The sequence below is a fragment of the Pavona decussata genome, unplaced genomic scaffold (assembly GCF_977016875.1).
Source record: "Pavona decussata unplaced genomic scaffold, jaPavDecu1.1 SCAFFOLD_329, whole genome shotgun sequence".
Classification (NCBI taxonomy): domain Eukaryota; kingdom Metazoa; phylum Cnidaria; class Anthozoa; order Scleractinia; family Agariciidae; genus Pavona; species Pavona decussata.
The window spans coordinates 490,001-510,742 of NW_028145717.1; the positions used below are offsets into that span (position 1 = coordinate 490,001).

Genomic DNA, 20,742 nt, shown 5'->3' on the forward strand with positions numbered 1-20,742 from the left:
GCAGCTGCTGACAATTGCCGTCAGATGAAGCAGAATAGTAAGACATGACGTATTGGCAACTACTCCTTTCAGTGTGGCTTTTTGTCATGGGATGTTGATTTTCATTGATTTTGTGGCTTTCCATCATGCCGAACGTTTGCCATTTTTAGTTCAAAAGCTCTTCTTCTCATCTAACAATATTTTCCAATCATTTTATATTTTTCATTAATACCTAGTAGTGTACATTAACAACTTTACTCTCTGCGATGATAACTTAAGTTTCTCTTATAATCCAGCTACATTATTGTACATTATATTAAGGATTAAATAAAGAACGATCAAAAGCAAAAGTTGCGAGACTGATCGTCGTGTGTTCCTTGAGAGTTGTTTACAACCTTGTGTCAAACACAGTTGTTTTTTCAGCGGGAGCTGATGTTCCGTTATCGCGAGGCGGTTGCCATTCACCAATGCCAGTTTCTTCGTTTTGCTCTTTTCCTGGACCGAAAACAAAAGCAAAAATCGTTTAGTTAGTGAACTCAGCCTTTGGATAGTAAAGCAAACTGAATTGTTGAACAAGCTAAAGCCCGGTGGACCGAGTCAAGTGATGCCTGCATTCCTCTAGTACACTGAAGTGTCTTGATTTAACCATTTGTAGACCGGGGGTAGGCGGAGTTTGCTTACACCTCTTTGAACGTTTACAACATCTGTAAAATGTGAGCATGCGCCACTAAACAAAATCATTTGGATTGTAAGTAAATAAGTACGTGAGAATTTTTTCAAAGGAGGTAGCATTTGCCAGGAATTAAATTAATACTCTCATGACCTCAAAATACATAATTAAATAAATATTTAAGAAAACACTACGAACACTATATATATACTAACACATTAAAGCGAGCAATATAAAAGTTACTCACATAAATGATTGGTAGAGCAATGTTTGTTGAATTTGTTGATATCATAGCAAATATAATTTGAGGGCAGTTTTTTTTCAGAAGTTGGAATAAACTGTTTTTGATGGACAAATGTTACCATTTTTACGGTAATCTTCATGTTGCTACATCACTTTTGTTTTCTGCAATTGGTTTTGATGGCTTTTTCACATTTTTTTTTTTGTGCGTACTGCATTTTTAGGAAAAGACAGAAATCCTAGATTGAGATAAAAAATGGCGGCCGTTTGGAAATAATGACGTTATCCCACCTCTTTTAACGACATTACTTTCCCTTGTATGCCTCAAAGGAAAAACATCCTTGGACGTACTCTTCATTCTTCAGATTTCATTGTCACAGGTTCAATAATTTTGGAGTTATGGAGAGTGTCGCGAATCTGTCGCCCTCCAGCCACAATGGAGCCTAAGGACCTCCTTTTGCTGCTGTTGTTCTACACCTCTCGGAAAGATCTGAGAAACCTTGATTTATTTAGGTCAGCGCCTACTAATGCAACGGTCTTTTTGTGCGGTTTATTACTGTGTTGGAAAAAAGATCTAAGCAAGGGTTGTTAAAATCCGAAAAGGGAAAATTGGGGGTAACCACGCATTTTCAAAGATTATTAAGCTTCAATCTGAGACAAAATACTTGCTTAATTACCTATCAAAAATGCATGGTTACCCCTAAAATTATTTTTGGATTTCAAAATCTCTCACTAAAGTTAACATTTATTTGGATGTGGCTTCATGTCTTATTCTTTTAAATTTATTATTTAATTAAGGGAATAAGAGTCTACATCAAAAGCAGCTTTCGCTCCTAGTTTGGAACCTCACCTTCACTCTCAGCATCTGCCGTTTCTACTTCTCGATTTTCCGCTTCATCTGTTTCTATTGCTTCACGTTTGGCTCCCACTGTTTCCAATGATCCATGGTAAGCCTTCTCTTCGGCAACATCTACTCCCTTTACTTCTTCAGCTTCTGAGGTTTCATCCACAGATTGTATTGCTTCTTCCTTTTGTTTGGCTGCTTCAGTCTCCACTGGCTCATCCCCAGTCATCGCTACTTCAACATCAACTCCCTTTACTGCTTCAGCTTTCTTCACTTCACTTTGAGCTTCTGAGGCTTCATCCTCACATTCCCATGCCTTAGCTTTGGCTTCTCCTGCAGCTCCCCTTATCTGTTTCGCTTCATCCTGTGCTTTCCCTACTTCATCCTCGTCCGGCGCTGACTCACCGTCAACTTTCTCTGCTTCGTCAGCTTCCGCTACCTCCTCTTTCTTGGATTCCAATGCTCCGGTTTCAGCTCCAGCCGCTTCAGCATTAACCGCTGCTGTTTCATCCTCTTCTTTCACTGCCTCACCCTTAACTTTAGCTTCTTCATCTTGTGTTTTCACTACTTCTCCTTTGGCTTCCACTAATTTAACATTGATCTTCTCAGCTTCATCTGCAGCCTCGCTAACTTCATCGTTACACGCCACTGATCCATTCTCACCCTTTGCTGCTTCATCTGTAACTTTCATTGCTCCATCGTCCCCATCCACTGTTTTATCCCCAGTATCCGCTGCGTTATCTTTAGCCTCTGTCGTCTTAAACATGTCTCCTACTGCTTCATCTTCAACTTCCGCTGCTTCAAATTTGGCCTTTGCTGCTTCACCCAGAGTCTCCAATTCTTTGTTTCCAGTTTCAGCTGTTTCATCTTCCGCTTTGATTTCTTTATCCTCACTCTCCTCTCTTTTCACCTCAGTTTCCATTGCTTGATCTTCAGCGTCCAGTGCTTTACCATCAGCCTCCGCTGCCTCACCCACCGCTTCGTCTGCGTCAACTTCAGCTTCCGCAGTTTTACATTCATCTCCTGGTTCTTTATCCTCAGCTTTTGTTGCTACTACTACTTCTTCTTCTTCTTCTTTTTCTTCTTCTTCTTCTTCTTCTTCTTCTTCTTCTTCTTCTTCTTCTTCTTCTTCTCCTTCTTCTCCTTCTTTAGAGTCTGCTCCTGCTTTTTCAGTTGCAGCTTCCGTTGCTACAGCCTCCCTTCCTTCAGCATGAACCACTTCTTCTCCAGCTCCATCTTCCACCATGTCAGCTGCCCCTAGCTGAGAATCAACTTTTCTCGATGTTGCCCAAGCCTGTACTCCTTGTCCTACTTCAGCCTGAGTTTCAGCGTCCATATCACCCTCCACAGCTTCTGGCCTTCCGTCATCTTTTGTTTCTGGTTTTTGCTCTTTGTCTTCCACTTCGTCCTCTTTTCCTTCTTGTTCTAACATGTCCGTACCAGGTCCTGTATCAATACAAAGGCAGTGCAATATGAAATAATCTGTTTAATAGTGTTCAACATACAACAATTGTAAAAAGATATGATGATCAGGTAAGCTTGGGATGAAGATGTATGGTGGCTAAAGCAAAAAGAAATTAAATTTCTTTGGAATTCGTTATTTGGTGGGATATGAGTTTAATTCAAGATTCTACGCCAAAGAGCAAAACCAATTTTTCAAGATCTACTGCTGATGCTATTTGCCATACGTTATTTAAACTTTTGTCACCCTGAATGCTTTTGGGGCAAAAATGGAAACCTCCAAAAACCTTAGTTGCTCCCATTGTTTTTTTTTTTTTGGGGGGGGGGGGGGGGGGGGGGGGGGAGGGGGGGGAGGAGGGAGGGGGGGAGGAGGGAGGAGGGGAGGGGAGCCACCCCCCAGCCCTACGCTTATGTCAACAAGATGCCCCTCTAATGGCATTACACGGAATGCTTATTGTAGCCCCAATTATTCCCCATTGTATGTTTCGCAGATATTTAAAAACTATCCTCCCTTGGCAATTGAAATAATTGTCTGAATGGTTTTATTCAGATATATTGCGTGATACTTATCGTTGTGTTACTAGGAATCATACCAGAAATAACTATGCAATAAAGTCATGACCCCGCTGAACTGGTCTGGCCTCCTCTAGCTCTAATCCTTCGCGTTGATCATTCGATCTGCTTTTTAAAGCGGAGTTTCTTTGCTGTGAACTCTCCCAATTTCCGCCGTTTTAACTGTAGAGTACTACTTAGAAGTCATTGTTTCGATTTACCGCTCGAAAAACGTTTGTTTTCTTCCGGAAAACGGCAGATCGGAGTCTTAAATTCATACATGTGGCCGCCATTGAACAAAAACAATCTTCTGAAATGATGACTTGCTTTGACGTCACACAGGTAGAGATAAGTGGGTTCCCTCCCTCGTGATATACGCCCCGATTATAGATTTCGATTGGGCTGTTTTTGTTCAAGACAATCAGAACAATAAATCCCTTCTGGGAGAGGGTAGAATTTGATGTAGGTTTAATGAATAAATCAAATGATAATTTGACGGCACACAGAAAGGGATGAGTGGGTCCCCTCTCTCGTGATATGTGCCCGAATAATAGATTTTGATTGGGCCGCTTTTGTTGAAGACAATCAGAATAATACATCCCTACCAGGGGAGGACATGTTTTAATGCATAAATTAATGTGGCGATTTCTGACTACGACGAAGAAAAAAAAGATACCCGACCAAAACTTAGACACGGCCTGCCCTTCGGGCATTCCGCGTAATTACAATTCTGCTCAACTTCTACTATTCGATCAAGACTTTCGGCGATTTTTTTAGTTATATAGCAATGCTGGCACAAGCTGGTATTTGACAAGATAACAATGTCACTATATTTGTAGCAGCTATGAAAACCGGACAAATTGTCAGTAGCTGGGACCTCTAACTTCTTACGTGTCCTCTTATCTTCAGCGGACTGTTAGGTGAAGATAAAATCAATAATAATCAAGTACTTTACCTTCCGCGACGACGATCACTGGCTCTTCTTCTTCATAATCTGCATTAAGAAAAATCATGGTAAAGACTGTTGTCATCAAAGGCGACATATGTCTTAGTAGACTTTTAATAGAGGTAGGTTCGTCATAGGGGTCTCCTGGACCTTCCATACTCACTGTTGCACACATTAAAAACCAGTGTCATTTAATCCGTAGCTTAATAGTGCGTTTTTATTAATACGCCTTCATTTATTTCAGTTCTTAATGTTTTGATTCTCATTCACTGATACGTTCATGGAGAGTTGAAATTTGAATTAGATGCTTTCATAACGTCGCCCTCAGATGAATATTTTCGAAAGATAAAAGAGTTGGGTATAATCTTGTCGACAACTAACTGTCAATGAGAAGCTTCAGGGTGTAATACAGACATACCTGTGTCCGATGATGCATCGCCTGCTTCTGAATCTGCAACCAATAAGAGACCAGTGATGAAGTCATATCAAATAAGTTTAGAAGGATGTTTACAGATAGGGAAAAAAAACTTTAGGAGCCAGGTAGAAAGTAAAAGCTACCTAGTCCATTTGCATGGTTGTCTGATAAGAATAATGAAATGCGTACCGTATTTCCTCGAATAATAGCCGGGGGCGATTATTTTTTTTTTGCACCGAAAGGCGGCCATTATTCGAGGGAAGGCGAGTATTTTAAATATTTCTCACAGGAGGTCGTGCCCTAAATATTTTGTTTTATTATACCATTAAATCAAAAAAAAAATAAATAAAATCAAAAATAAACCGAACATAGGCTTTTTAAGTGATTCAAATTGTTTTTAATCAATGTTCAATGCCAATATCTTCGGCGTCAGAGCCTGAATCATCACTGATTACTTTTACTGGATCAGACTCCATTCCAGCAGTGGCGGCCATGATGTTCTAGTTGGTTAGTACCTATTGAACTATGCCATCTTGTTTGCACCTTCCTCAATGCAGATGATAGCAATTAAGGTGATGCCGCGGTTATCGGAAAGCGGACTTTAGAAAATGGACTTGTGGTTCCAGCGATTTATTCATTGCGAGCAAGGAACGAGAACATATCCGATGTGCTAAATAAAGAGCTCCAAGCAATAAAGGAAAAAAGTGAAATACATGAACATTACCATAGAAAAAACTGCAAAAAACGGTGCTTTTGTAACCATTCAGTTGTGAACAATTAAATGAAAGCTCGTTTGTTACACACGATGTCAATTTTTAACTTGAGAGGGAAGGAATAAAAGAAAGAGAAAATGGCGAGGGGTGGGGAGCTGGGCGATTATTCGAGGGAGGCGATTATTTTCAATATTTTCGTCAAAGAGGGGGGGGGGATTATTATTCGAGGGAGGCGATTAATCGAGGTACGGCTATTATTCGAGGAAATACGGTATTTCTGTCTACAAGTGGAAATTGATATTGGCTTTTTTCTGTTTTCTAACTATTCTGTAACGGCACACTTAGTAACCACTCGAATCACCTTGCTCAGCAGATGCTACACCGAGAACCTGCATCTCCAGCATTTCCTGGTCTTGCTCGTCGTCTAGCAAAAGTAAAGCCAGAAAGAAATGTAACCAATTAGTAACAAGTAGTTTTAAAATTTTAATGCTTTAAAGGCATAAGTAAGTAAATAAATAAAGACAAATAGATAACAAGGACAACAACTGAAGCTAAAGTTTGTGAAAGCCGTAAAGTTTTTGATGCACAGCTCATAGTACACACTCCGACCATTAGAATAGCATTCAAATTTACCCTGGTCGCTCTCATAGTCGTCAGTGTCCTCGTCTTCCGATTCATCATGCTCCTCTTCCCCTCCTTGCTCTATTACAAGCAACATAAAAGCGTAAATGGTACTAAGAACTTAATTTAACTTCAACAGCTTTATTTTGATATACTGGCTATGAACAGCTGGTTTCCATGCGACCAGTTGACATGAAAGTGCCCATGGTACTTGGTACCGTAAATATAATATTACCCCGGAAAATGTACGTTTTTTTAGCATCCTTTTTTTGCTGGTGGTAATGAGAAACACCATAAGTTTATAAGGAGAGGTAAATTCTACTGACCGTCGTCGTCCTGTACACAGAAGGGAACACCGCGCAAATAGCTCCACAGCTTGAGCATTTTCTGTTTTAAGATCCCTCGTACCTGACAAAGGAGCCATTTAGTTACTTTTGAAAGAATTGATTATTTTAATTTATTCATTTAAACACAAGCTATGGTAAAACAAACAATCATACTTACAACAGGTAAGGGAGCCGAATCGGCCAGTATTGCGTTTAAAAGAATCTCGCATTGCGAGTAGGCTTCAAATCGTTGTTGATGTTACCATAGTTACACATTTCAGCAATAGTCTGAACGTTTTTCGTTATTGCTTCCTTAATCAATTATTTAACCTTCCCGTGGTTAATTTTACTTCATTGAATCGTCCAGTGTTTTTCTGCTTGTAAGTACTTTTGGTCAATTTTGTCGTATTGAGAGGTTTTTAACTGAATGAAAGTAAATATATGAAACATATATTTTGAACTGCAGATGAAAGATCAAATAGAAGAAAGAGGATCTTTCTTCTATTTGATCTTGCATCCGCAGTTCAAAAAATATGTTTCATATATTTACTTGCATTTATTCATCCTACACGGATACATTACGGACTCACAGTATGACCAGCTCCCAGTTGGCTTGATAGTTCAGTCGGTAGAGCACTGCACCGGCATCGCAGAGGTCATGGGTTCGAATCCCGTTCAAGCATGAATTTTTTTCAGGCTTTCTTTTCGCAACTGCTTAAGTTGCGTACTAACAGCGAGGATCTTTCTTCTATTTGAGAGGTTTTCGCGAGAAATCAAGATAAAAATTGAAAGGTCAGGGCTCCGTTGTCCCTGGGCATAACAGGCATGGAAAATACAAAAACAGGAAGTTGTTTGTCATGCGCTATTACTATTGTAGAAAAATAGATGAACAATTACCAGATTGAACTACAATAAATAAAGGCAATGCTCCCCCATGTTATCTATATTCACACAATGTGCGATTAATTTGATGTGTACTTGTTTTCTTAAGTTTAAATGTAATTCATTAGTGGCAAAATAAAAAGTGAAATGAAATGAATAAAGTATCTTTATATTTGGATTAGCTGAATTTTGTCTTTGAAGGTTGTTCAGTAAAAGATACAAGTGGTCACTTCATACCTGTGGTGTTGATAAGGTGTAGAGCACTGGATTCATTGCTGAGTTAATTGGTAGGACAAAGACAGCAATCCACACGGCGATATCGTCAGGTGGCTCAAAGGCTTCGTTTAACACCGACTTCAAACCAATCACCACAATCGGGACCCAGGATACAAGGTCGGTTAAAATAATCCAAAACACACGTTTGGCGAGGGACGTTTCTCTCTTGGCATCTCTTGCCCTAGCCTTTCGTTCCCTTCTCGTACCTTGACGGGTGAGCCGCCATCTCGACATGCAGGTCTTGTACAAAATCATGGAGTACGCCACAATAATAACGATAACCAGAACCACATTCAAACCCACAAATACGGCAATTGAATACTCCCATCCCGAAATGAAGTCGGGGTCAAGCTGGAGGGGGATACACACGACTGATTTACCATAGTAGAATATGCTTTTGTCATGGTCATGGAAATAGCGGATGCCGAAGGTTGGCAGGTAAGCAAAAAGGAAACCAATCACCCAGATGGAAAAGCAAAACTTATGGGCCTTCTTTCGAGTGAGTCCCTTGAATTGATAGGGGAACACGATCTTCTTCACTCGCTCAATCGCGAGGAGCGCCAGTGTCATGATGGATACCTGGCTGGACATCACCGACATTCCCCCTACCACCTGGCATCGGAAACCGGTTCGCCACTCAAAGTCATGCAGATAATATTCACCAGACCAGACAGCATCCATTACCCCGACGGTAATAAGGTACACTCCCATAAGTCCATCTGCAAAAGCAACGTGCATCAACAGAATCGTCTGCACGACGTTCTTTTCTTTATAGAACAATCGCCAGACAATCACAAACACAGCCCCAAGAAGCGACAGAATCCCAACCACCCAGATACACCTCTTAGGGTTTCGGTCCCGAAACATACTGTCACAGTTTGCGAAATTGTCATTGACGACATAAGCACAGCCGGCGTCTTCTTTGAATTCCGCATGGCAGCACATAAGATTGGTATCAAGTATTCTGCAAGACAATTAAAAAGAAGAAAGAAATTTTAAATTCATTTATGGCTGTAGACGGCTGAAATTGTCCCCTTAAAACATATCTGTTAACTTTAAAGGCTGGAATATGACTTTTAATGAGATCACTCAAGCGCTGTGATTAGTCTTGAAAGCATTCTCTTGATGTGCGAGGTTGGCCTATGGCAAGGTAGACTATAATATAATCTAAGTGACCTTTTCCGGGAATGTAAGAAGCCTATCAGCGTTTTCGGCTTGCAGTGATTTTGCCAATTCTCTGTCATTCAGCATGACGCCGGCCAATCTAAAAATTTCGCTCAGGTCCCAAGGCTGATCAAATCTACGAGGTTTGGAACATAACCGTTAGTGCCAGGTCGCATGTTACATACGAACCTACTTATACACTGTTCTACAACTCTTCTTCTGAGGCACACCCCGGGCGTCTGACTATTTTCCTTTCCCGGGGAGGGGGAAGTTAATGCCAAATGCCTTCTTTCGCCAACCTCTTGGCGAAAAGGGGGGGGGGGGGGGGGGGGGACCGATTCTACCTGTGGTAAATTTTGAACTTAAATAACTTTTCACAAACGCCATGAAATTTGAAGACTTTTAAAAAAATATGTGGAAAACTTTGATGTGGTCGGTTAGTGTTGATTGACTTAATATCACGATGGCAACCAATTGACAACCAATTTTTTGTAGTGAAGTGAAGACAAATTACCTTTTTTCCTGTAACTTTTGTGTTTTTCGCTCATATCAGTGTTTCGTTATTGGTTTTGATTACTATTCGCTTAATTACGGTGCTTTTCTAAAGTTTTGGAGGAAATCAAAGATGGCGAATTCAAGACATCCACCATTTGGCAATCATGTCACATGACGTCATCACTGCTCGTTGCAAACCTCAAAGGAAACATGTTTAGAAGTACCATGTATCCTACAGACCTCTTTATCATATTCATAACTTCTATAGTTGCGAAGTTATAAAGGGGATGGGGTTTGGGGGGGGGGGGGGGTGCGCTCTCCCCCCCCCAGTTTTAAAAGACAAAAATATCCCGAGTTAGTTAAGGCCTTAGTAAAATCCAGTTTGTTTGTCTGGATTCTTTTTGTTTTTATTTTTGTTGCACTGCAGTCAGTCATAACTACGGTGACGACCAACAAACTTTAGAAAATTAATGTAGCACTGACAAAATGGAACGAAATCCGTCATTTACAGCGTAAGGAGGCTTATTGACATCCCAGGTCCAAGTCTCTCGTTTTCTCACTGCGATAATCGACAGCGATTAAACACGCACAAAGCGATTAGTTGAGTCCTTAACTTCAAACTATCTCTACCTGAGAGTATCAGCTTAGACATCATTTAACTTAGCCACAACACTGATTTTTGTCAAGGGCTATTATGAAACAAAAACGACTAAGACACAGTTTAGATTAAGCTTCACAGTCGCTTAACAACAGTTGGGAAATTTTTTTTTGCTTAGCAACAAATACACGTTTTTAATGCAGTTTTCTGGTCCTTCTTACTGTGCAATAGTTATTGACTCTGAAAAGCGCGGAAAAGGTTGGTGACAATATTATTGATTAGTATTTTTTCAGGTTAACAAACAAATATAGTTAATTAACGAATATTACATCCTCGTAATGTTATCCATCCCCTCGAAGAAACCTTTCGGAAGCTCGGCCATCAGATTATAGTGCATCAATCTGAAATTCAAAGTAAAGAAATTCAATGCGAATGATGTATTATTCAGTAATGACACAGGCAAACTCGAAAAAAGAAATTCCGATTGTTGAGCTACAAAGGACTCGTGGGAGCTAAGGCCATTTAACTATGGTCATGGGAAAAACATCCTGCATACTGCTAGAATTGAAGTGTCAACGAGTGACATATACGCAATAAAAGTCACTTAGCTTCCAGCAGACCGTTAGGATATATCAATTGGTAGTTTCTTCTTGTTGGCAGGAGAATATTAATACTAAAGCAACTTCGGCATGACTAGTTCCATCCTCTGTTTATTGAAAACCGAATGAAACAGCTCTATATATGTGAGTGGCTTACAAAAACATAGATGATAATCGTACACGGAAGCTTCAATAGAGAAAACAAAGCGACTGTTACAAATGTCATGCACTGACTGATAGCAGTTGGGTTACAAAGTGCCTGGTACGAAACAATGTCATAAAGAACAATAAACGAACTAAAAAAATGTTAAAATGCTTAGCTCAGGTGTAATTTGCTCCTTTTAAGGCTGGAAGCTTTTCTAAGCAGTCTTTTATTGATTTTTTTTTCAATTTCAAGCACCTCAACGGCTCTTCCAACGTCTGCTTGTTTCAAAATGTTACCTTCTACTTAAACAGTCGTAAATTAAAAGAAGCTTTTTAAAATTAAATTATGAATAAAAAAGTTTGAACACCCATAGTGTTCAAGTAAGACCTTTTCTCAACACAACTAACTTATACCATAAAAGTGAATATATGAAAATTTATACACTCATAGATGATCATTCACTTATTCATTAAGCAAAAAGTGCATCGACATCGACATAGTGGCACACTGGCACGCAAATTACTACTTACAAAGTTCGCAATGATTTAACGTCTTGGAAAGTTTCTTTGGAGACGTTGAGTATTTCATTGTCCTGAATCTGACTAAAGGAAACAGACGTTTGGTTTAAATTATTATATTCATAAGAAGAACATAACACTGAGGCTCAAATTACCACGTGACCACTTTGTGTGATAGGCAATCTCTTGATCATAGGAGTAGGTTGACATACTCTAAGGAAGAAAAACCATGGGTAGGGATGGAAAGCCATTTCCTTTCATTCCCTTTCCTTTCCTTCCCTTCCCTCCCTTTCCTTTTCTTCCCTTTCCTTCCCTTCCCTTCCCTTCTCTTCCTTTCCTTCCTTTTCTTCCCTTCCCTTCCCTCCCTTTCCTTTCCTTTTCTTCCCTTCCCTTCCCTTCCCTCCCTTTCCTTTCCTTTTCTTCCCTTCCGTTGTCTTCCTTCCCTTCCCTTCTCTTCCCTTGTCTTCCTTTCCTTTCCTTCCCTATCCTTCTCTTCTTTTAGTTCCCTCCCTTTCCTTTCCTTTTCTTTCCTTTCTTTTCCTTCCCTTCCCTCCTCTTTCCTTCTCTTCTCTTCCCTTCCCTTCCCTCCCTTTTCTTTCCTTTTTTTCTTTTCCTTTCCTTCCCTCCCTGCCTTTCCTTTCCTTCCCTTCCCTTCCCTCCCTTTCCTTCCCTTCCCTTCCCTTCCCTTCCCTCCCTTTCCATTCCTTTCCTTTCCTTCTCTTCCTTTCCTTCCCTTCCCTCCTTTCTCTTCCTTTCCTTTCCTTCCTTTCCTTCCCTTCCCTCCCTTCTCTTCCTTTCCTTTCCTTCCTTTCCTTCCCTTCCTTTCCTTTCCTTCCCTGTCCTTCCCTTCCCTTTCCTTCTCTTCCTTTCCTTCCCTTCCCTCCCTTCTCTTCTTTTCCTTTCCTTCCTTTCCTTTCCTTTCATTCCCTTCTCTTCCTTTCGTTTCCTTTCCTTTCCTTCTCTTCTCTTCCCTTCCCTTCTCTTCCTTTCCTTTCCTTCCTTTCCTTCCTTTCCTTCCCTTCCCTCCCTTCTCTTCCTTTCCTTCCTTTCCTTCCCTTCCCTTCCTTTCCTTTCCTTCCCTGTCCTTCCCTTCCCTTCCTTTCCTTTCCTTCCTTTCCTTCCCTTCCCTCCCTTCTCTTCCTTTCCTTCCTTTCCTTCCCTTCCTTTCCTTTCCTTCCCTGTCCTTCCCTTCCCTTTCCTTCTCTTCCTTTCCTTCCCTTCCCTCCCTTCTCTTCTTTTCCTTTCCTTCCTTTCCTTTCCTTTCATTCCCGTCTCTTCCTTTCGTTTCCTTTCCTTTCCTTCTCTTCTCTTCTCTTCCCTTCCCTCCCTTTCCTTTCCTTCCCTGTCCTTCCCTTCCCTTTCCTTCTCTTCGTTTCCTTCCCTTCCCTCCCTTCTCTTCTTTTCCTTTCCTTCCTTTCCTTTCCTTCCCTTCTCTCCCTTTCGTTTCCTTTCCTTTCCTTGCTTTTCCTTTCCTTTCTTTTCCCGGTGAGTATATATATCTGCCTGCACATCAGAAAAACTAGTCTTTCAGCGCACGCTAAACTGCTCTATTGTCCACTCCGGTAATTTAAAGTTTAAAAACTAACTGTTTCTGTTTAGTGTTTAGTCGGAGGGAAGTTGGGAGGAATGTTTGGTTTATCAACAACGATGATAGTTGGATTCGCTCTGGCGAAGGGCTAACTTCAGCACTCGAATAATAATAATACTAATACTACTACTACTACTACTACTACTACTACTACTACTACTACTACTACTAATAATAATAATAATAATAATAATAATGATAATAATAATAATAATAATAATAATAATAATAATAATAATAATAATAATAATAATAATAATAGTAACAACTTTAATTGAGTCTCAAATCTTAATAGCCGAACACAAGTTCCCTATTACATCTTTAAAACGATCAGTTTACCTTAAGTCATCAACTCTGTTGATAAAACCAAACATTATTTAGTCAAAAAATGTATGTATTATATCAATTAGGGGTGCAAAGACTGAAATCTGCCTAAAATTCTACCAAGATTTTCAATATTTTGCTCTATACTCTAAGCATCGTTTCAATTATCTAAGCATTCAGACTGAATGCTTGTTTAAAATATTTCAGTAATTAAGGAACTCTGGACTATGTACTCACAGGGAAATAAGACCCCTCAGTCCCTTGAAAAGCTGTTTGGGTAGTTCCTTAATACGGTTTTCCGACAGATACCTTAAAGAACAGAACAAACGTAAGGGTATTTATAACCAAGAACTCGACATGCGGTTCCACATGCCACCGTGTCATCACTTGACAGAAATCACGAGGCACGGCTCTCCATTTATTCTAAGGGCGGAAATGGACACCAATGGTAAATTTAAGGTTGGTAGAAAACTAGCCAGTGATCCGTGGTGGTCTCTTCGATTATTCTAAGGTAGGGGATGGACATGACAGTTGTGCAAGGGTCACTACATATCAAGAAGCCGTATTTTTTTCTCTTTTCAGTGCCAAGGTAAACAAATTTGACTGCGATGCAACGTTTGCATGTTTGTAGCTTAGAGAAACACAATAACAAAAAAAGAAAACAAAACAAACAAACAAACCAACAAAGGAACACGTTCTCGAAGTTACAATCAGTAGAAAGTGAGATCGTAGTTGAAGTATCGAAGTTTCCTCTCCATGGAGAACCAAGCATTCTCCCTTTTTTGCTGTCTAATCATCATTGAACCGGGATCTCTTGCGTAGCCAAAAAAGTCCTTGTATACTGTGTTCATTTTGAACCTCGTTCTTGAGGTTTGTCCTTTTTTCAAGTGGGTACCTCTTCTGCCCATGGCAGCAAAGTCGAAATTTCTTCCTTTCTTTAAATTCCATTCAATCTTAATTTCCCATTAAACTTCTTAATTTGAAGGTCCCAGGGAAGTTGGTTACTATTCGTAAAATGTAGGATGTATCCCATTCAAATGGTTTAAAAATGGGGTTTTGAAGTTTGCAAAACGGCTTGTAAACATTTTTTTGCCGGTTTACAGATTTCTTAACTTAATAACACCTCCTGGGCGGTACGTGAATATCAATGACATTCCATTGCTAGAAATAGCACATTTTCGCATCTAAATAAAAGTAATCGTAATTCCAGTGTTCTAATAGGCATGTTTCATGATTTTTCTAGAGTCATCCTGTCACGGAATAGTTTTAAAAGACGTGATTTATTTTCAGCAAACAAGACTATTAAATGAGATCTTCACCATTGTTTATTGAATAAAAGTTCCTCGATTACCGTCACTTTTTTCTTTAAAGAAAGCCTTGACTCAGATATTTAAAACCTTTTGTTCCTCGCAAACGAGTACGGCGAGGCTCTATTTTCTATTTCTATTTTGGAACATTTACATAAATTTAGGTTAGTTCTTTGGAAGAAATTTAACCTCAATCCTAATGTGATTTATGTTTGAAATGATGCTCCTCAAAGAAAAACTCAACTCCCGTCAAGTCTAAAGGCCAATGTCAATCAATATTTAGGCTGCAAGCAGTCCCTTTCTGGATAGTCGAGAGGTCGCGCGAAATAGGCAAGCGCGACAAAACTGGAGCAAACGAGCGGAGGGAGGGCTTGGGGAGAGGCGTGAAAAAGGGAAAAAGAAAAGAAAGGGACTGCGCTCTTAGCTGTAACAGATGCGTTCAGGGTAACTCCGCCCACAATTCGTTAAACTCATTAAAAATCCAATTTACTGAATGACAGCTAATAAATAACAACTCAACATTGTTATTCAATCACCAGAATATAGGAGCGAAGAGGAAGAATCGCCGAGCTTGGGCATTGATCCAAGCTTCTCTGAAAAGCCAAAATCTCTAGAAGTTGTGGTGCATTTGAATTTTTCTTCGAGGCCCAGAGTAAAAGAAATCGACCACACCGTACGCCCGAAGTGTAATTAAGAACGTGGTACGGGGCAACTGGAAAGCTGTTGTTAATATCATGTTTAAGCATCCTGCGGTGAATTCTGCCGACAGAGCTTGTTCCGCGGATGCGAAAATTACATTGTACTAGTTGGCACCAATGTCTTTTAATAATTTTGGGATCTTGTCGAAGGCAACTGCTTTTAAACCAAAGTCATTTGACTGCAACTGGTCTTCGATAATACTGCGAAGCAGAACAACAACCACGATCGAAGCCGTGATGGCAAAGTTTTTCGCTATTTAATACAAAGCTTTGATATATAATGGATTTCCCGAAACCAGTGGGAAGAACGGCCATTACATCTTTTCCTGACAAGAGCGCTTCTACTGCTAGCTTCTGTCCCGCTTTGAGAACTAAGCCGCCGACTTGATCGCTTAAATTTACGAAGACATCGCTGCTACTCTCATTCACGACTGAAACCGTTTCCCTAGTGATCTGAAGTGTTGACATCAAACGTGTGAAGAAGTTAATTACACATCAAACTTGTTTGACAGCAGCTATTGTTTATGGACCAATCTAGCCTGAGTATCAGGCCTTCCTAAGGGGAGGGGGAAGGAGAGGGGGAGGGGGAGGGGAAGGGGGAGAAGAGGAAAGGAAGGCCTGACACAAAACCTTTCAGAAGTTTGTGTCGAACGTCCGAATTTTGGACGTTGGCGCTGATTGGAGGAAACACAAAAGGTAACGTTACACCGCCGGAAACAAAAATTATAATGATAGACTAAACAATGCAACTGTCGCATGTTTTGTATTTTGATATCAAAGGTCATTTCTGTCATTTCTGGGCTTACACGAGTGCTGCGTTTATCGCCTGTTGAGCAACCGTCGTTCTTATACCCGTTGAGGCATTTTATTTGGGTTTGGTACGTTTGGCTTGTTTCTGAGTGCGTCCGGTGACAGTACAGCCTCTCTAATTAGGATTTGAACTGTTTAATAATCTATATCCGGTCGCCTATTTGTTTTCGTAGCTGAGATCTTGTGTTTCTTATCACGGCTATTTGTCTTTTGATTAGTTACGGCTGCGTTTTTGTCATCACTTCTTGCCATCCTGAACTGTGAGATTTGCATTTCCCTCCTGTAATGAAGCTGTATTTAGTCGCAAATTCTGCTCAGTGGTGCTCAAAAGAAAATATTTTGTTTGGAGAGTCTTTTGCAATGGAGCTGTCTGTGTAACTTCAATTCATATCTCTCACAGCGGTCATCGCTGACATGACAGTTGCATGACCGAAAGTTACTATTTACGGCGTAGCGTCGTGCTCATCGAGGGGGCGGAATACTCGTCTCAATGCTTTTGTGTCAGGCTTTTCTTCCCTTTTCCCCTTCCTCTCCTCCTCCTCTCCCCCCCCCCCCCCCCCCCCCCCTTCCTCTTCCCCGAAAAGCCTGATACTCAGGCTAGGACCAATCGGAATTTTCCGTCGCTGGAGCGACGGGAAATTCGAACGCGTTTGTTACAGTTAGCAGCGCAGTCCCTTTCTTTTCCTTCTCTCCCCAGTCTCTTCTCATTTATTTGTCCTCGCTCCAGTCTCGCTGCGCTGTGAGCGCATCATCTCGACTGACCAGAAAGGGACTGCTTGCAGTCTAATCAATATTAGTAGGTCTACTGAAAATTACAATATAAAACTTAGATAAGTGTTAAGCAATTAACTTGAGTGTAGTATGGGCATAAATGGCATTACTTACAAATCATATAAATGCACCAAGCCTTTAAACTGATGACGATCAAGCTTTGATATGTTGTTTTTCTCCATTTGCCTGATATATTAACAGCACACATTAAAATAAAGCAAGTGAGTTGATGATCATGATGATGAGTAACAGGAAAGTTACATTTGTATATATTGTAAGTAACAAAGCCTTGAGAACGGCGTAAAGAAGAAATAGCTACATTATTTACATATAGACTGCTGTTGTTGGGATTGGTATGAAAACAAATTTAAGCCAATTAGTTACAATTATCAGCCTTCAATTGACTTAAACAACGGCTGATACCTCTAAGTGAAGGATCATTGAGAAATTGCATCGCCAACTGTGCCCAAGATTATTTAACAACAATGACTATAATAACAAACTGTGCGATAACAACAAGTAGTATTATCTTTTTATTTTAGAAATTATTATCCATGTTTCCTAGAAAAAACACATTGTGGAGGTGTTGGGGGCAGGGAAAAGGTAGGAAAAAGTAAATATTCACCCTTTTTTATCATTTAAATATCAAGGTCACCAAACTTCGTATGCCTTTCCACATTTATTGGGAAACAATTTTACATGACCCATCATTGTTCACGTAACTACATTTTCCCATAGTTACAACCATTTTGAAAAGCTCGTGCATCCAATTTTTATTTTCAAGGTTTCGGCCTCTTGTGACGATTTTTCAATATAGTGTCCGAACTTTTCCAATTTTATACCAGGAAAACGGTTTTCATAAATTGTCATTATTAAAATAAATTTTAACCATTTTGAGAAATGGCAGATAATAATAATAATAATAATAATAATAATAATAATAATAATAATAATAATAATAATAATAACTACTTATATAGCGCTTATCCAGTTCTGTTCTAAGCGCTTTACAAAGTAAAAATCATATTTGTTTAAAATAATTCGAAAAAAGATGAGTCTTAAGTTTACGTTTAAAAACATTTAAATTGTCGCAATTACGGATGTCGATAGGTAGTTTGTTCCAGAGTTCTGGGGCCGAAACAGCGAAAGCTCTGGAGCCATACGACTTTAGATTATGGTTCACATGACATAGGCGAAATGCGTCAGACGACGATCGGAGCGTTCTTGAAGTTGTATAGCGGCGTATCAGGTCTTGTATGTAGATGGGGGACTGTTGGTGAAGAGCTTTGTGGGTGAGCAGAATTATTTTGAATTTGATTCGCTCGGAAACTGGAAGCCAGTGGAGTTCAAATAAAATAGGGGTTATGTGGTCATACTTGCGAGAGCCTGTGATCAGTCGAGCCGCGGCATTCTGTACTGACTGAAGCTTTTTAATGACATATTTCGGAACATTGTATAAGAGAGAGTTACAGTGATCCAACTTGGAGGTTATAAAAGCGTGGACTAGAGTCTCAGTGGTTGTAGTGGATAGCAATTTTCTTATACGAGAGATGTTTCGAAGATGATAGAAGGCAGATTTACAAACAGAATTAACATGAGGGAGCATCGACATAGTACTATCAAAAACGACACCAATGTTTCTGGAACATAGAGACGGCTGAATTGTATCAGATCCAAAACGAAGTGGAGGTAGAGACTGTTGAGGGCAATACTTTGAATAGAGGTAGAGAAGTTCGGTTTTGTCTTTGTTTAGTTTCAGCTTGTTTAAGGACATCCACTGATCAAGGTCAGATAAACATTTCTCAATTTTAGCGATGCTGTTGGTTAGTTCCAGATCGTCATTAGTAGAAAAGGAAATATACAACTGAGTATCATCGGCGTAGAAATGAAATTGCATGTCGTGGAGACGTAGAATGTCGGCAAGTGGAGCAGTGTAAAGGAGGTAGAGAATGGGCCCAAGAACGGAGCCTTGAGGTACTCCACATTTGAGCTCAAGAGACTGTGACTTCCTCCCGTCAATTAAGACAACCTGCGTGCGGTTAGTAAGGTAGGAGCGGAGCCAATCGAGTGCAGTGCCACATATAGAGAATTTGGAGTTCAATCTTTTGAGCAATATTTCGTGGTCGACAGTGTCAAATGCAGCGGAGAGATCAAGTAGCAGGAGCATGACACAGTGACGATTATCAATAGCACGCAAAATATCATTATGAACGCGAACGAGGGCAGTTTCGCAGCTGTGAAAGAGTTTGTAGGCTGATTGTAGCGGCTCTGTTAGTTGGTTAAAATCAAGGTAAGCTTGAAGACGCACAGCGACAACCTTCTCAATAACTTTGGAGATAACCTTGAGGTTCGAGATAGGCCTAAAATTATCGAGAACTTCATGATCCAGATTTGGTTTCTTTAGTAGAGGTGTTAAAACGGCGTTTTTAAGAGACGAAGGCAAATGACCAGATTCCAGCGACAAGTTTACAATCCTACAAATAGATGGTAATAGCAAGTCGAAGTGTTCTTTCAGTAAAGTGGCAGGTAAAGGGTCTAGACAGCATGATTTCTGTACAACAGAACAAGCAATTTTCGATAGTTCGGCATTCGAGGTGGGTGAAAAATTGCTAAGCTCACAATCAATGGTGGAAATGTCCAAGGAGGAAAAGAATTCAGGAATTTCTGGAGGAGTAGGTATGTTTCTGATGCGGGTTATTTTGTTTTCAAAAAAGGTGACAAATGTGTTAGCGAGATCCTCAGCCGAGGAGCTGGTTGGGAAGCTTTTCTCTGCTTTCCTGTGGAGGAGACGGTCAATTGAACAAAACAGGGCTTTGTTGTCTTTGCCAGCCTCCGAAATGAGTTTAGAGTAGTAACCCATTTTTGACTCGAAAATGATATTCCGAATAACAGCGCGTTGATTTGCATAGTGTCGATAGTCTGATTCAAGTTTGGAGCGTCGCCAGCGCCTTTCAAGCTTGCGGCAGGTTGATTTTTGTTTTCTGATTTCCTCACTATACCAAGGAGCATTAGGTCGTAAGGTGATGATCCTTGTGCGCAGAGGTGCATGTTTATCCAGGATTGAAGATAGAACCGAGTCGTACTGATCGCAGAGGTCCGTAATTTCGTGCGACGGTGAGTTGTATAAGGCGGAGGAACGAATATCACACCGTAGATTGTCTGGATCGATGGTGCGCAGTTTACGTGATGTGAGGGTGAGCTTAGCCTTAGGTGGTCTCTTGATAGCCAAGTTGCAGTGAACAGCGAAGTGATCAGAGATAACCAGATCTAAGATGTGACCTCTTTGACTCTTTACCCCATTAGGAACAATTTGGGAGAAACTATTTTCTGCGTTCGGCTTTCATTGCCACAGGTTTGATGCTTTTGAAGTTACAAGGGGTTGTGAAAATTATCCGAACCCCTCCCCCCCCCCCCCCCCCCCCTAGGCTCAGGAACTAGAAACGTCCTGCTAAAATAAGTTTGGTATCTGTTGGCTGCTGTCATGGTTCTTTTTTCTTATTTTACCAATTTTACTTTACATGAGCTAAGCATGAACCTCGCTTACAGTATCTTTAGCTTAGTCAGGTTTTTAAAGACGTCATAGGGGAGATCATCAAGTTTGTTGTCAGCCATCCACCTGCATAAGACATACATTTTAGGTGGAAAAATGCAACTTACGCCACAAATGAACGCATTATTGAAAAGCCCTTTGGCCCAAAATCATGTGGAATAATATTGGTTTACGAGTGGTATAGGTTGTGTTTCTTTAACAGTGATCCTGGATGTTAGTCGTTAATATGCCTCAATAACAAGACGAAGGA

At 40.3% G+C, this 20,742-nt stretch overlaps 2 protein-coding genes across 2 annotated transcripts; both read right to left on the reverse strand.

Annotated features, from left to right (window-relative positions):
• Nucleotides 1-134: 134 nt before the first annotated feature.
• On the reverse strand, nucleotides 135-5,601 carry LOC146453560 (uncharacterized). Its single transcript, XM_085096493.1, has 5 exons — nucleotides 5,523-5,601; nucleotides 5,111-5,143; nucleotides 4,702-4,740; nucleotides 1,740-3,179; nucleotides 135-474 (listed from the first exon to the last, which is right to left on the reverse strand). The coding sequence occupies exons 1-5, from the start codon at nucleotides 5,599-5,601 to the stop codon at nucleotides 368-370; spliced, it is 1,698 nt and encodes a 565-aa protein (XP_084952619.1). The 3' UTR covers nucleotides 135-367.
• Nucleotides 5,602-6,161: 560 nt separating this feature from the next.
• LOC146453561 (G-protein coupled receptor GRL101-like) lies at nucleotides 6,162-20,626 on the reverse strand. Its single transcript, XM_085096494.1, has 9 exons — nucleotides 20,487-20,626; nucleotides 17,057-17,128; nucleotides 13,594-13,665; nucleotides 11,457-11,528; nucleotides 10,512-10,583; nucleotides 7,887-8,889; nucleotides 6,768-6,849; nucleotides 6,454-6,522; nucleotides 6,162-6,244 (listed from the first exon to the last, which is right to left on the reverse strand). Exons 1-9 carry the CDS (start codon nucleotides 20,573-20,575, stop codon nucleotides 6,162-6,164), a joined length of 1,614 nt encoding a protein of 537 aa, XP_084952620.1. The 5' UTR covers nucleotides 20,576-20,626.
• Between the last annotated feature and the right edge of the window lie 116 nt (nucleotides 20,627-20,742).